Source organism: Lipotes vexillifer, unplaced genomic scaffold (genome assembly GCF_000442215.2).
Source record: "Lipotes vexillifer unplaced genomic scaffold, Lipotes_vexillifer_v1.1 scaffold302, whole genome shotgun sequence".
In the NCBI taxonomy this organism is placed as follows: Eukaryota; Metazoa; Chordata; class Mammalia; order Artiodactyla; family Lipotidae; genus Lipotes; species Lipotes vexillifer.
Genome location: NW_006798913.1, coordinates 1,486,508 through 1,502,549, shown reverse-complemented (window position 1 = coordinate 1,502,549; position 16,042 = coordinate 1,486,508). Strand labels below are relative to the sequence as shown.

General features: G+C 36.0%; 1 protein-coding gene across 1 annotated transcript in view; it reads left to right on the top strand.

Moving 5' to 3' along the window:
• Nucleotides 1-16,042, top strand: part of ZNF451 (zinc finger protein 451) — an 85,194-nt gene that overhangs the window by 36,958 nt on the left and 32,194 nt on the right. The window contains exons 5-9 of the mRNA XM_007471186.1: nt 704-815; nt 4,405-4,555; nt 5,725-5,851; nt 12,474-12,627; nt 13,118-13,265. Of these exons, the coding sequence (XP_007471248.1) occupies nt 704-815; nt 4,405-4,555; nt 5,725-5,851; nt 12,474-12,627; nt 13,118-13,265 (692 nt within the window). The remainder of the gene's footprint in view (nt 1-703; nt 816-4,404; nt 4,556-5,724; nt 5,852-12,473; nt 12,628-13,117; nt 13,266-16,042) is intronic.

Below are 16,042 nucleotides of genomic sequence, written 5' to 3'. Positions count from 1 at the left end.
CAAAGCCTAAAATATTTACACTGTGGTCTTTTATGGAAAAAGTTTGCCAGACTTTGATCTAGACGCAATAGATGCTTTATGCTGGCACATTTTAAGTACTAATGTGTGTCTGCTCTTATACTATTCACTGAACAAATATTTAATAGGCTTCTGTATACTTCAGACTATATATGGAAAATTTGAAGGAAAATGTATAAAAGGTTAAAGATGAAAATAATCATTCATATTTCCATTCCAGAGATAGCCATTGATGTTTATCATATTTATTTTCTGCCTTTTCCCTCTCTGCAGATAGAGTTACATATAGCTTGAAATAATCTTTGTTTATATTTGGCCTTATTTGTTTAATACTATTCGGTGACCCACTTGATATCAAAAGTATATTTCTGCTTCAATGAAAAAGTTTTGTTAGTGTTTCTAATGACTTTCATGAAATGTACACACCATAATTTACTTAAATGGTACCCTATTGTTGGAGATTAATTTGTTGCAAACTTTGTGCAAATGTAGATGGCATTGGGATCAACATCTTACAGCATGAATCTTTGGTTTGACTTACCTCTTTAAGATAGGGTTCTAGGTGTGAAGTTACAGGGGTAAAGGATAATCAATATTTTCTGATCGCTGTTGTGACAAAATCATTTTCTTAAGGAAACCGGATTAGTAACCATAGGTTAATTGAGTTTTTTCTTAATATCTTTAGGAAAAAGTAGATTTTCAACATGCTCATGGGTTACAAGAATTGGAATTTATTCGAGGACATTCTGATACAGAAGCAGCGAGACTGTGTGTGGACCAATGGTTAAAAATGCCAGGTAGGTATTCTTTAGAGATCAGAGTGGAACATAAGATTACCAAGCTTCCCTAAAGCCTTAAAGCATTGTGTCTGTTTTATTCAGTTGCTAATAAGTATATAAAGTATTGAAATTTAGTTCAGTAATACTTAACAGAAGACCTACTTTACCAATTGTCTTCCTACTTTGGCAGAAGTGTATTTTGAGTATAAGTAATCCTTGAGCTGATCATTTATTCATTCATATGTCTCCTAGTTATTACCCTCTGTGGGAGGGCGTGTAACAGGTTACTTGAGGTCAGGCTTCTCTAAGGAAGTGGAATTTAAGCTGAGATGGAAAGTATTAGCATTTACTTTTTTATTTGTCAGTGCAGCCTGTGTAGATATTTGTTAAGGAAATGTCTATGTGGGAGGCTCATCTAAAGCAGTGGCTAGGTTCTTCATTGCTAACTCTTTGCAGACCTGAAATTCCTGGAAGAGTCACTGTGCAGTGGTTTCCTCCTACCAGATAATTTGGTAGAATTTTTAAGAGCCACCATGGCAACTTTTCTAGCTTGTCTTGTAGAAGACCCACTGAGCCCTTAAAGGCTTGGGATATCCACAGAAACCTTAGCTGTGGATTTAATCCAGCAGAAAGTTTAATTACAAAAAGTCTTAGAAATATCTATGTATGCAGTGCTCAACTTTGAACCTAGGTATCTTATTCTGTAGTTTTCAGAGGACTTTTCTTTGAATAGAATCAAATTGCCACTTTTAAAATAATTCCAATAATTTGTAGATATTTTAACACTTGGCCACTCCCTGAAACTGTATTTTGTTCTTATCTCCCAATGTGTTTGTGCCTGGCAAACTCCCACCTTGCCCCATCCTCCTTTTTAAATACCCTTTCCTCTTTTTTTTCTTCTTAGTTGCCTGTGGGGTTAGCCCTACAGATAACATTCAATACTAGAGGTTGCTAGGTTTATTTAGTCTGCATAAGTTTGGTCGTTCAGCTGTCTTTGATCCCACAGTGCTTTATTCATTTCTCTCAAATAGTTTCTACCCTGTTATGTTGCATTGATAAGTTTACGTGTCTGTGTCTTTTACCAGATTTATATGCTCCGTGGGGACAGAGACTAAGGCTTATTAATCCGTTTTAGTGTCAGTGCCTAAAAAGAAGGCTCAGCATAGAGATGTCCAATAAGTGTTGGTTGAATATTATACAAGAGTGGGCTGTAGGATTTGCATATGAACACAGAAAAGAAGCCTAGAACTCGGGTACCAAATGTGACTGTCATTCAACTAAAGAAAAGAATTGTTTGGCATTCCAGACCTACTTTAGAAAAAATACTTAGAAATTATGGTCCTTAGCTGCATCAGAATCACCTGGGAGTCTTAAATACACATATCTGGGCCTCACCACTAGAGATAATTCTAGGGCATCTGTAGATTTGGGAAGATTCCTACATGATTTTGGTAGGAAAATGGGCTAGAACTACAAGGCTCAATCTACAAGATGTCTTGTAAAAATCGTTCATCTCATATGAATCTAACACAAGATTCTAGTCTTGTGTTAGACTAGTCTAACATTCTAGTCTGACTAGAATGATTGCTGGGCCAGTAATATGTCCCTTTAGGCCTAATCCCTGGCCTCCAGATTGTCAGAATATTTTAATTCATTGTAAATTGAATTCATGAGCATCTGTTTATATATTTCTGGGAACAAATGAGTCACTTAGCTGTGTCTTTAGGATTCTTTGCAAGATGTGATATTGTATCAGTATATCACTTCAGGTGACACCTGGTTCATTGGTGGCTGATAAACTTGTGCCTTGAGTTAAGGTCTTTAGTTATGCTCTTTTTATGTGATTGTTTTACTTGGTCCCTGCTACTCCGTAACACTGAATTCTGGGGTCTTTTGCTAGCACAGCAGCCTTAGCATTGGGCTATACTTGGTGTGGTGCCGTTCCATACATGGGCTTCAGAGAATGCTGAGATCTTTGAGGAGAGGAGAGCTGGGGAGAATAGAGATGGCATTGTTCTTGTCAGTTATAAAAAGTGAGATTCTACTTCTCAATAGCATTAAGGGACTTGTTCAATCTGTTCCAAAGTATCCAACCATTATAATTCAGTTCTTTGATTAGAAGTAGTTTGAGTACTTTATAATTACTCAAACTGGAAATCCATCTTTTATTTTTTATAGACTTTTATAGTTAGGCCAGTTTCCACACATTTGATTACTTAGTAGTTTAAAAACAACATTCTGTACTATTTAAGGAAAAGAGCTGTTTAAATCTCTGTATTTTGCCTTTCCATAGATAAAGCTTATTTTCTTTCTGGCTTGTTTTCTCCACTTTGATTTTTATCCAGAACCTCTGTTTGGCTAAATAAAGGTTTTAATAGGCAACACCTGGAATGTGGATGGACAGTAAATAAAAATTATTATAATTCTGACTGCATTAAAAAATTAAAGATTAAAAAAGTATATTGTTGTTAATGCCTCTTTTAATATGATTAATGCTATGTTAGTCGTTGTTTATTGGTAGAACACATTTATAAGCATTTTGGCAGCATTTAATAGAGGTATTTCCCCCATAAACAGCAGAAAAGCATGGAAACCTTCAACATCTATAACCATTTGGAGATCTTAACTAGATGATGTTAAAGGAATAACATTTATTCTAGTTAAATGCTTAGGGGCTTCGTAGAAATTGCCATAAAGATAAATACACAGCTTTTTGTTGTATGAAATATTTAAGGTATTTGAGTTTTTATAATTTATAAGAAATAATAATATTTATAAGAAATAATTTATAAGAAATAACAATTTATAATAAATAATAAAATAATTTATAATAAATAATAACTAAAAATAACAATTTATAAGAAATAATAATAAAAGATAATAATCAAACTAGAGTATGTATTAGAATCCTCCTGGAAGTTTTTATAATTCTTTGTTTATACAGCATAACTCTAAATTTTTCATTGTGTAACATGTATTGGGAGTTTGCCTGGGAAGAAAATATGGCTAAGTCTAGAAAGTTATGTGACTGTTAAGACCAAGATTATAAAGAAAGAAAGGGGATGAAGAATGGACCAGGATAAAGGGATAATTAAGGCATTCTCCTTGTCTCTCTGTCCTCTTCACTCCTTCCCGCCCTCCCAGTTACATTGTTTGACATAATATTCATAGAACCCAGATCCTCTATAATATAACTAAACCTTACGATGTGTTTAAGATAGTTAAAAGAGAAAATAAGAATTAGAAGAAAAAATCTTTGCCAACTTGCATAAATGAAAAGAAGGGAGGCAGGAATAGGGGTTCTGTAGAGCAACTGGTTTTCTAATATATTCCATCTTTGATGTTTCCTGGCTGTTGAACTTAAGGGAACAGTTTTTTTCCTCAGATGTTACTTGGGGATGTTAACGGCTTCCCTTGTCCCAAATAGCTATTTACTTGTAGGTTGTTGTACCTTTTATAAGAAAGTTTGTAAACACCTAATTACAAGTAGGATCACCCAGTTGATGCTGCACATGTTTTTCATTGTTTTTTTTCATAATTCTGATTACCAGTCCAAAGGACAAGTATCTGAAATAGAAACTTAAGAATTTATATTCCAATGATGCAGGACTCAAAACAGGCACAATTAATTCTGGAACAAAAGGTTCATTCCGAAGAGGAGGCCAAATACGAGTGTCTGGGAAGCCAATTTCATGTCCCATAATGCACTGTAACAAGCAGTTCGATAATGGGCACCTTCTCTTAGGACATTTGAAAAGGTAAGTGTGATATTCAGAATAGTGGATGCTGAAGATGAAATGAAAGCGTGATGCACCTCTGCCATTGTGATTATAGCTTTATATTCCAAACTCATTGTTCTGTGCTATTATGATGTAATTTTTTCTAATGTACATTTCTTAGGCTTCCTAGAATGCTTGAAATCAGATTATTTTAGTGATATTCAATCCTAATATGTCTCATAAAATTCTGACCAGACTTTTTGCATTGATATGCATTTGGATCAGTTTTAGAGAAATGCAGTGCATTAGAAAATCCAGCATTTAGCAAATTTGAAGAGACACAAAGCACTTAACAGATATTTGGGCTAGCCTAAAGAAAGCTAGTATGGCATTACAAAATAAATGCTAAAGACAAACCAAATGTACCAAAGTTAACAATAAATGTTCTGTTTATGAAATCCATCTTATTAATTTACTGAATTTTTGAATAGTAGAGCTTGAGAAAGTAAATATCAAGGGAAGGCAATATTAAAGGCATTAAATAGTCTTATCTTCAGTCTCCCCTTCTCATAGTTTAAAGATGGGAATTGAGAGTTTGGAGCTCTAAGCCTTCTCTTTTCCAGATGTCTCACCCTACTTGCACCTTACCTTACTCTTAGAGCCTTCTGGAGGGGCTTCAGCATTCTACAGATAACTATATTCTAAGTATTTTTAAAAAGTCTCTGAGGCATTTTTAAATGACACAAATTTGTTAAATGGTTAAAATGACATTAAAAGGATTAAAAGCCATTTTTAGGAAATAGGTGTGTGCCAGAAATCTTGACATGAGATTATTATTCCAGTGGTTCATTTACAATTATTTGTGATTTTTATGGTAAATAAAGCAGGAAGGAACAGATGATGGCTGTACAGTTTTCAAACTGGAAGTTTACCAGTTTGGCAAGACATGCTTAAATCCATTTTATTGGATCTTGGGTACTTTTATGAAACGTAAAGCTGTTGGTCACTGTTTGAAGAGATTGCATGGCATATGGGAACCACTTGATATTTCTTGAATATAAAGAACATTAATATTTCAGTAGAAAAAGTGTAAAGTCCTGACTGTGTGTGTGTGTGTGTGTGTGTGTGTCTAGCTTAACAAATGAAGCAACATAGTTTTGCCCCTAGAAAGTCAGATTTTCTAATGTTACCTCTCTTTTGCTGAGTAGGTTTGATCACTCTCCATGTGATCCAACAATTACACTGCATGGACCTTTCATCAGTTCTTTTGCTTGTGTAGTATGTTATAAAAATTTTGTTACTCAACAACAATATAGGGATCACCTTTTTGCTAAGGTAAGAGCATATCCTAAGCTAAGAGTAGGTATTCTTTTTCTAGAGAACCGTGGAATGGGATATAAGTGTTTTCTTGGTGCTCTTAAGGTTGCATTCAACAGTGATGCACATAAAGATCAAAATTATGATTGTCTATGGGGAATAAAATTACTTGGAACATTAAATTATCGTGGGCAGGTAACCCTGATAGCTGAAAGCCAGCAGTCTTAAAGAATATCATTTTTATGGAGTTGTTCTATGAAAATAACTTACTTTGTTCAAGATATTCTGTGAGTTAGTCACATGATAACCAGAACATTATTCTTAAGTGTGCTGCGGTTCACTGCTGGTTGAATTGTTGGAGCCACGTAGTAAATAATGATTCCTTTATTAATGCTGGTATTAAGAAATAGATATGGTATTTAAAAGGCTGGTATTTAACACTCGCATTAAGTGTTAAATCTCAAGGGATATAAGATTGATTCATGATATTAGCAAATTCAATGTAATGAAGAACTCTGTAATAAGTGTTTCCCACACTTGATATTAGATATCTCACTAGTTAAAATTACAAAATGTTAATTGTGCAATATGTTCACTGTGGAAAAATTTTTAAATACTAACAAAAGGAAAATAAGAAATCGCTTTTTAAAAAAATTTATTGAAGTATAGTTGATTTACAATGTTGTGTTAATTTCTGCTGTACAGCAAAGTGATTTAGTTATACATATATATACATTCTTTTTAATATTCTTTTCCAATGTGGTTTATCATAGGATACTGAATATAGTTCCCCGTGCTATACAATAGGACCTTGTTGTTTATCCATCCTACATATAATAGTTTGCCTCTGATAACCCCAAACTCCCAGTCCTTTCCTCCTCCATTTCCCCTCCCCCTGGGCAACCACAAGTCTACTGTCTGTGTCTGTGATTCTGTTTCTGTTTTGTAGATGTGTTCATTTGTGTTGTATTTTAGATTCCACATATAAGTGATATCATACGGTATTTTTCTTTCTTTTAAGAAATCGCTCTTAATTTCACTTATAGAGATAAGCATTGTTAACATTTTTATGTATATATTTCTGCTTTTTCTCCATATATAAATATTTTTACATAGGATAAAGTATGTAAATTTTTTCGTAATTAAGAAAAGTAGTGTGTTGTAAACATAAATGTTTAAATATCTTTTGAATCAGTATGTACATTTAAAATCAATGAATGGCATTCTGTATGAATATATTATAGTTCATTTAATTTCCTATTAGATGTATTAATTGTTTACATTTTTCTGTGATTAAAAGCAATAACACATTAAATATCCTTGTAGCTAAAAACCTGTAAGATCCATACTTGATGTATTTGCTGAGTAAATATTAGGTTTTGAAGGAGTAAAATGCTAATGTCCAGGGAGAACTAGGGTTTTTCTTTAAACCATGTTTTCAGAATTTGCTAATCTCTAGCCCTATACTTGAAAATTCATGTGGGCAGTAACTTGGATTCTGTAGAGGTTCACACAGAAAATGAAGACTTGCACTTCCAGGTGTCTCTGGTTGAGTTCTGTGGTTGACTGACCCCTCTTCTGGTGCTGGAGAGTGTTCCTAGGATAGATGCGCCTGTTGACGCTGAGTTCGTTGTATACTTAGTCATTAGTTTTGGGGAGCCTGTGTCTTGTTCAACCCTGATGAGTCACCGTAGTACGAGAGGAATCCATGTGCTCTAGAATGAATAAGCTGCAATGGTACATCATCAGGTGAAATAGGAGTTCAGAGGAAGGGGAGAGGAGTAGCAGAAGAAGCTGACAGAGCACTGCAGAGGAGAAGTGGTCCTCCAGGCTTGGATTTGGATAGATGGAAAGGACAAGTGGTGTAATCACAGGAAGGTTTGAACAAGAGCCTACACAGAGTAGCAAATATGGGAATAGGTAGTGTGCAGAGAGCAGGTAACATAGCAGGCCTGAGACTTCTGTCCTTGGACTTGCTTGCAAGGTTGGCACTGGGCTGTTGTCTAGGAACTTAGATTTGGCGGGTCCCTACGAATCTCTGATGAGTGGCCCTTTGTGCGTGAACTGTTGGTGCAGACAGTGTGGTTTATGCTGAGCACCTAATTTCCTTGTGGGGGTCTGGAATTTTGGTCTGTACTAGGAAGGTGTGATGCGGCCCCCTGAGCAGTGAGTCTCTAAGGTATTGTTCACGTGCATTGCTGCAATTCATTGTTAAGTGTGTCCTGTGTGTCTCCACTGGGAGAGGACCCTTGGAATCTTACACCTGGTTTCCTCTGGACCTTGCCCAGTGTGCTTTTCCCCCTTTGTATCCTTTTGCTATAATAAAGCATAGTCATGAGTACAACTGTACACCAAGTCCTGTGAGTCCTAGCCAACCACCAAGCCTGGGGATGGTCCTGGGGACTCCCAACACAAGTACAATAGTAACTTGACTATAAAGGCACAAAATTTAAGCTTGATATTGGCAAGATACTGGCACTATCACAGGACGTGACATGATGAAAATAATTCTTATATCTTCAGAGCTAGAGGGACTTTAAATTCTAGAACCAAATTCCTTCTCCTTTTTTAGGGACACCAAAGAGATTGAGTGGTATTAGAATGGCACCAGTGTTCAGGGTGGATTCAAAGATGTGGACAAGGGGACCAGTTTAGGTGACTTCAGCAGTAACTTAGCTTTGAGATGAGAAAAGGGTTTACTTAGGTAATGACATTTAAAATAAAGACCTTAAAGTGGATCCAAAAGACACATTAAAGAAAGAAATGATAGGGCTGTCTAGTGCCCTGACACAGGTTTGGGGAGAGAAGGGAAAAGGGTGCAACTACATTCCATAGTTTTTTAGTGTTTGCAGTGGGTCACTAATATTCCACCTTTTTCAGAACTGGAGTTCTTTCAGGGCATGTTTTTCTATTCCATGCTGTAAGCATATTTATCTTTTTTCTTCAATAAATCTGAATAGATATTTTAACCTTAAAATTAATTAATACTCTAATTTGTGTTTTCCCAAATTTCATTAATTTGTTTCCTTTTTTTTCTGGGAATCACTCATCCTATGCTGTTTTGCCCTCCCTTTTGCCGTCTCTCTGGGAAGTAAATTTATGATATTCGGCCTTCTGGGAAGCAATCTGGTAAAACAGAGCAAAGGCTTTGGTGTCAGACAGACCTGGATTCCAGTTACTTTTATTAGCTATGTGTTCTCACCAAGTTACAGCACATCTATGAGCTTGGTTCTTCATCTCTAAAGTGGAATTGTTATACTTACATACAAGATTGTTGAGAGAAAACATAATACAATATAAAGCACTTATGGCCTGACATAGAGTTTTTAATAAAAGCTCCTATTGCTTATTCTTTGGAGTGTTTGTCACAAGGACTCGGAAGGAACCAGTCATTATGTATCTTAAATGAGCCAGAAGAGGTCGCTAGAAGATTGCATACCTGTGAATTCTGTTTCATAAAGATGATGTTCTTCAGTGAAATTGTGAAACTGTCCACAATTTGCATTGTTGGCCTTGCTGCCCTTCCCTTTTCTTTTTATCTCCAGTTTCTTCTGTCTAGACTCATGCCTCTCAAACTTTAAAGTGCACACAAATCACTTGGGAATCTTGTTAAAATGCAGATTCTGACTCAGTAGATCTGATATGGGGCCTTAGATTCAAGATTTCTAACAAGCTTCTAAGTGATGGCAGTGCTGCTGGTATTTGAGTCATACTTTGAGTAGCAAGTGTCTAGTGTTTTCTGACATTCAAGCTATCCAGGGACTTCCCTTGTGGTCCAGCGGTTAAGACTCTGTGCTTCCACAGCAGGGGGCATGGGTTCGATCCCTAGTCGGATCGCACACGCCTCACAGGATGGCCAAAAAAAAAAAAAGACTATCCAGTGTGTCTGTCACTGTGTAACTTCCTGCTTTTCTCCCTTTTGGTGCTGGTGGGGATGGTAGAGGATGTATCGTAAGCCCCAGGGTGCCTCAGTGTCACTTGTGGGTCAGTGGGCATTCCAACTCTCTCTCATTCTGTTCCTAGGGCCATTCTGTCATCAAAGGTGACTCTTCCCCCTCCCCAGCCCGAGGCAACCAGTACGCTACTTTCTGTCTCTGGTTTTTGCCTTTTCCAGACATTTCATTAAATGGAATCCTACAGTATGTGGCCGCCTGTGACAAGATTCTTTCACTTACCATGATGTTTTCAAGGCTTATCCATGTTGTGACATATGTCAGTACTTGATCCATTTTATTGCCAAGTAATATTCCATTGTATGGACATATGCCACTTTCTGTTTATCAGTTCAGTTGGTGGACACTTGGGTTGTTTTCACTTTTTGACTGTTGTGAATAATGCTGATATAAACAAATGTACAAGTCTTTGTGTGGTCATACTTTTTCACTTCTCTAATGAAGTTAATTGTTGGGCCATATGGTTATCATCTTTAAGTTTTTGAAGAACTGCCAAATTGTTATCCATCACAGTGTACCAGCTTACTTTCCTACCAACAATGTTCCAGTTTCTTCACATCCTTGCCAACACTTACTATCTGTCTTTTAAAATAGCCATCCTAGTGGGTACCTATGAAGTGGTATCTTATTGTGGTTATACTTTTTTTATGTATACATATTTGTATGGTGTGTTTTGATTTAATATAACTGGAAATATAATGGCAAAAAGGAATTGAGTACTTCCCAGATATCCTATTTCCCATTCCTTCCCCTGGTTTGTAGAAGTTATTTGCAAATATGCTATACTTTTGCAATAGGTATATTCCAATAAAATTTTATGTAGAATCACAGTTTTTGTTCTATTGAGCAAACAGTTTAAACAAGCTTATTTTGAATCCACTTATAACTCACAGTTGAACTAAAGCTTATTAGAGTTCTTCAGGTAGGGGTCATTTGTACAAATTGGTTGGTAGTAAATGCTTTTAGTGCTCTTATTTGGAACCTTCTAATTGGAATGCAAAGTGTCATACTGGGTGTTATCTTCTGCATGGCTCTCACCAAAATAAAATAGGGTGAGGGAGTAGTGGAAAGAGCACAGGATTTACCACCACAGCTATAAAGCTGGGTGTGAATGGTAGCTTCATCTCTTCTGAGGGTACAACTTGGAGGGGAGTGATAATTTTGTTGACTTATGTAAACTTCAGTTTTCTCATTTGTAAATAATGAAAATAGTACTTCACGGGGTTATTGTAAGGATTAAGTGGAAAAGCACATTTGAACCGTAAGGTGGTGCTTGACATATGCTCAGTATAAATGTAAATTTCCTATCACTCCTCCTGTTGCATTTCATAAGCAACTACACAAACTATTTTGATACCCCTAATGTTAATGATAGTAAATTTAAGAAGACACAATACAACTTTTAAGGCTATTATTCTAAAGACCATTAACAGGAAGTTACATTATATTTATACACAGCACACATACAGTTATACATTTAAATATACACTTAAAAATATTTCCAATTTGGGGATAGAGGAGACTCTTAGCCAAGTTTGGAAACCTGGACTCTAGAAAAGACATACCTGTTTGTATCAGAATTTTAAGGTGACCATATACTAAAGTAATAGATGTTTGATGAAGAATATTTGAAAAATGGAGGATGAGACGGAGTTAGTTTTGATAACAGAGAATGGATACAAGTTGACCAGAGGGGAAAAAGCAAAAACAATCAAAACATGAGGCTGGAATGGAATAAGCAATGCACAGAATTGTATGAATAAATGCTCACACTCACTAGTAGACAGGAAAGGCAAATTAACATAACACACATCTGTAAGACTGCAAACATGACAATAAGATCTGTAATAGCTATTGTGCCAGGCTCACTCAGTGCTAGGGAATCGGAATTTGTAGAGCCTTTTTGAGAAGCAGTTACACAATATCTTTTAATATTCAAATAATGAACCTTTTAACCCAATGCGGCCAATCCTGATAATGAGAGAAAAGCACTATTTAATGAGGATATATAGTCAACAGTATTTACAAAACCATTGTTTACAGTGGCAAAAAAAAAAAAAAAAACTCCTGGAAATGAATAGTTGACTAAATCTCAGTAGATCCACACCATGGAGTAGTTTGTAGCCATTAAGAAGAATAAATTAGAGTGACACCAGTTGATTTTTAGGGATTTCCATTAGTTACTGTGGAATAAGAAAACTAATAAGAGGCAGAAGTATCTGTAAGATGACAATATTTGATAAAACAATGGCAATTCCCCTTGTGTATTTATTTTTGTATGGAGAAATTTATGGAAGAATACATATTTGTAAACATAGGTTATATTGCAGAGTAGAGTGAACACAGCAAAACAAGAAAAAGTATATGTGATATGAAAACTATGCATTTATATAATATTGCATATAGATGTATATATAAAAAGAAAAATGTATAGAAAGCAAATGTACTTTTATGTTTATTGTCACAGAAAGATGGTAATAATTTGTTTTTAAGGAAATAATTTAAAATTTCATATATGGGACCTCATTTATGACAAAAAAATCCACAGTTCACACTCAGGGAAGAAAAGTTTTCATGTTAAAAACTGATACAAAATATTTCAAATAAATAGGAAATTTTGAAAGTTGATTTAAGAAATTGAATATTGATTTTAGTTGTCTATAATAAAGCTTTGCCTTGTATTTTAGGAAGCTGCAGATGATGGACATAAAAACAACCTTCTTCCTCAGATTATTCAGTGTTTTGCGTGTCCAAATTGCTTCCTTCTTTTTAGCAGCAAGGATGAGTGTTTGAAGCATATGTCTGGGAAGAATCATTTCCATCAGAGTTTTAAACTGGGTGGTATGTTAATACTCTCTTCCGCTGAAAATTGTTAAACTACTTTAACCTTTGCTGATTTACCATACTTCTCAGATAATTCTTGAGGTAACTTATCTTCACATTAGTTTTGAGAACCATGAAAGCAAAAGATTTTTATCTCATTTTTTATTTTTCAAAAAAGATTCTCATTATTTATTTGCACCTAAGAGTAAGGTTTACTTTGAGGATGAAAAGAAACTTGGGAAGAAAACATTTATGCAGGATAATGTTTTTGTATATCCATTGGGAAGTTGGGTATTTCTCTGCATTTAAGGTTCAAATTTTAACTTGAGCATGAGTTCAGCATCTACTGCACTTAATTGAGGCTAGAAAACGACTTCTCTTAGATTTTTATGACATAAATAACCATCTTCTTTTACTTACCTCACCTGATGTTGAGAAAGGCAAAGGGGAGGAAGGCCGGGTCACTCTACTCAGATCTTTGCAAGTCATAGTTCATTTTGTCTTTCAGATGACAAGGGAATGGCACAGCCAATATCATTTCCATCTTTTGCAAAGAAACTTTTGATCTCTCTGTGCAAAGATGTTCCATTTCAAGTTAAGTGTGTGGCCTGCCACCAGACACTGCATTCCCACATGGAGCTCACTGCCCATTTCAGGTTTGTAAGGGGCTAGTCTTGGGCTGTAAGATTCCCGCCCAATAAGCTCACCAGCCAGAGGACTCAGCAAATACTTTTCTATTCCATGTTTCTCTCCTTCTAAAATGAGAGTGTATATTTGCCTGGACATTACCCAAACTTAGCATAATGAAAGAAGTGAGAGGTGTGAGAAAAGTGGATATATTGATGTTGCCGTGAACATAAAACAAGCTAACAGTTCTAAGTTCTGCATGTGCTGTTGAGGGTTGTGCCGGGAGGAGGAGAGGGTTAAGATAGAACCTTGGCTTTGAGTCAACCAGCATGGAAAGTATCACAAACAAGTGAAAAATTACATGTCAGTGAAAGGCCAAATTTGTCAAACAATCAAGTATGCTTTTTTTGTCTTTACAATGGAAATTATCAAGCACTATACAAAAGTAAGGAGAATCGTATAATGAACCCCAGTGTACCTTTCACCAGGCTTCAGTAGTTATCAACACATGACAGTTGTGTTTTATTTATACTCTCATCCCCAGAAGTTCTTATTTTGGAGCAAATCTTGTCATTTTATCTGTAAATAGTTCAATATATATCTCTGAATGATAAGCACTCTTTTTTTAAAGAAAAATAACTAATACCGTTATCACACTTTAAAAATCTAGTTTTTTTAAATATCATCAAACACCTAGTCAGTTATCAAATTTCCCTGATTACTTCATGATGTTTTTTACATTTGGTTTGTTGGAATCATAATTCAAAGTCTGTACTTTGCATTTAGATGCTGTGTCTCTTAGGTCTTTTTTCCCCATTATTTCTTTAAAATGCATTAAAATTGTATCACACTACTAAATGATACAATTGCATTTGTTTAAGTAGAACAGTTGTTTTCACAAACCTTCAAGTAAAATATGTTCTCAAAAAATAGAGGCAGGGCTTCCCTGGTGGCGCAGTGGTTGAGAGTCCGCCTGCCAATGCAGGGGACACGGGTTTGTGCCCCGGTCCGGGAAGATCCCACATGCCGTGGAGCGGCTAGGCCCGTGAGCCATGGCCGCTGAGCCTGTGCGTCCAGAGCCTGTGCTCCGCAATGGGAGAGGCCACAACAGTGAGAGGCCCGCGTACCGCAAAAAAAAAAAAAAGGCAGTGGAGTATAATCACTGTATATACTCAGTATAATTATTGATGTTAACAGTCCTAGTTCTGACTTATATTTCATGAGTTCAAATCCTGGTTCTGCCTTTTATTTTTATTCCTAATTTTTTTTATGGAAAATTTCAACTGTATGAAAGTCAGCTGAATAGTATAATGAACCTCCATTTACCTGTCACCCAGTTTTAATAATTATCAACACTGCCATTCTTCTTTTATTTATATATCTGTATGCTCACCGCCCTTATTTTTTACAGTTGTTTCTGAGATACAGTTTCGATTTATTGAAGTATACAGATCTTAACCTTTATGATTTTGACTACTGAATACATCTGTTAACCCACACTTTTACCATCCTGTGTTACCTCTCCATGGAAATTTCCATTGTTCCCTTCCTGGTCACTTCCCACCCTCTCACCCTCAGGCAGTCTATTCTGATACTTTTTCCACCTTATGTTGGTTTTATCTCCTCTAGGACTTTATGTAAATGGAATCATATATAGTATGCACTCTTTTGTGTTTGTCATAATATCTGTAAGATTCATCCATATTGTTTAGTACATTGTTCCTTTTTATTTGTGAGAAGTATTCTCTTGTATGAATACAGCACAATTTGTTTATTCATTATGTTGATGGACAGTTTTTAGCTAGTGTGAATAAAGCTGCTATGTACATTTTATACAAGCCTTTTTATAGACATAGGTTTCATTTCTCTTGGATGAATATCTAGGAGTGGAATTACGGGATCGAAGAGTAGGTGTGTATTTAATTTTATAAGACACTACTAGACATTTTCCCAAAGTGTTTGCACTGGTGCACATTCCTACCAGCCAGGTGAGAGAGTTCCAGTTCCTCCACATCCTTGCCAAGGTTTGCTGTTGCCAGTCTGTTTCATTTTAGTTGTTCTTTTGAGAGTCTCACTGTGATTTTAATCTGGATTTCCCTAATGAACAATGATGTTGGACACTTTCTTTAGTATAAAAGCAACCATGGGCATGGCATTTTCCTGACATAAAATCAGTTCATTCTTAAAGAATAGGTACAGGGTTGTTGAGAGTCTCACTGTAGTGCTCCTCTGTATTGTTTAATTACCACAGAGAAGTTAATTACTTGCTTGTCTCATGACGTTCCTATCAGTGCATTTGATATAGTTTGTACTTGTCTAAAATTTGTCTGAATTTTAAAAAAATTTTTTGATTCTAGTTTTACCCTTTGGTATATGGATTAGAAACAGATAAAGTGTAGGTAATGGGTAGGTAGATAGAATATTATTATATCATCTGCAACTTTATTTTTTTTAATTTATTTTATTTATTTTTGACTCTGTTGGGTCTTTGTTGCTGCACGCAGGCTTTCTCTAGTTGCCGTGAGCGGGGGCTACTCTCTGTTGAGGTGCACAGGCTTCTCATTGCAGTGGCTTCTCTTGTTGCAGAGCACGGGCTCTAGGCGCGCGGGCTTCAGTAGTTGTGGCACGCGGGCTCTAGAGCGCAGGCTCAATAGTTGTGGTGCAAGGGCTTAGTTGCTCCGCGGCATGTGGGATCTTCCTGGACCAGGGCTTGAACCCGTGTCCCCTGCATTGGCAGGTGGATTCTTAACCACTGTGCCACCAGGGAAGCCCTGCAACATTATTGAAAAACAATTTTTAGTGCTTG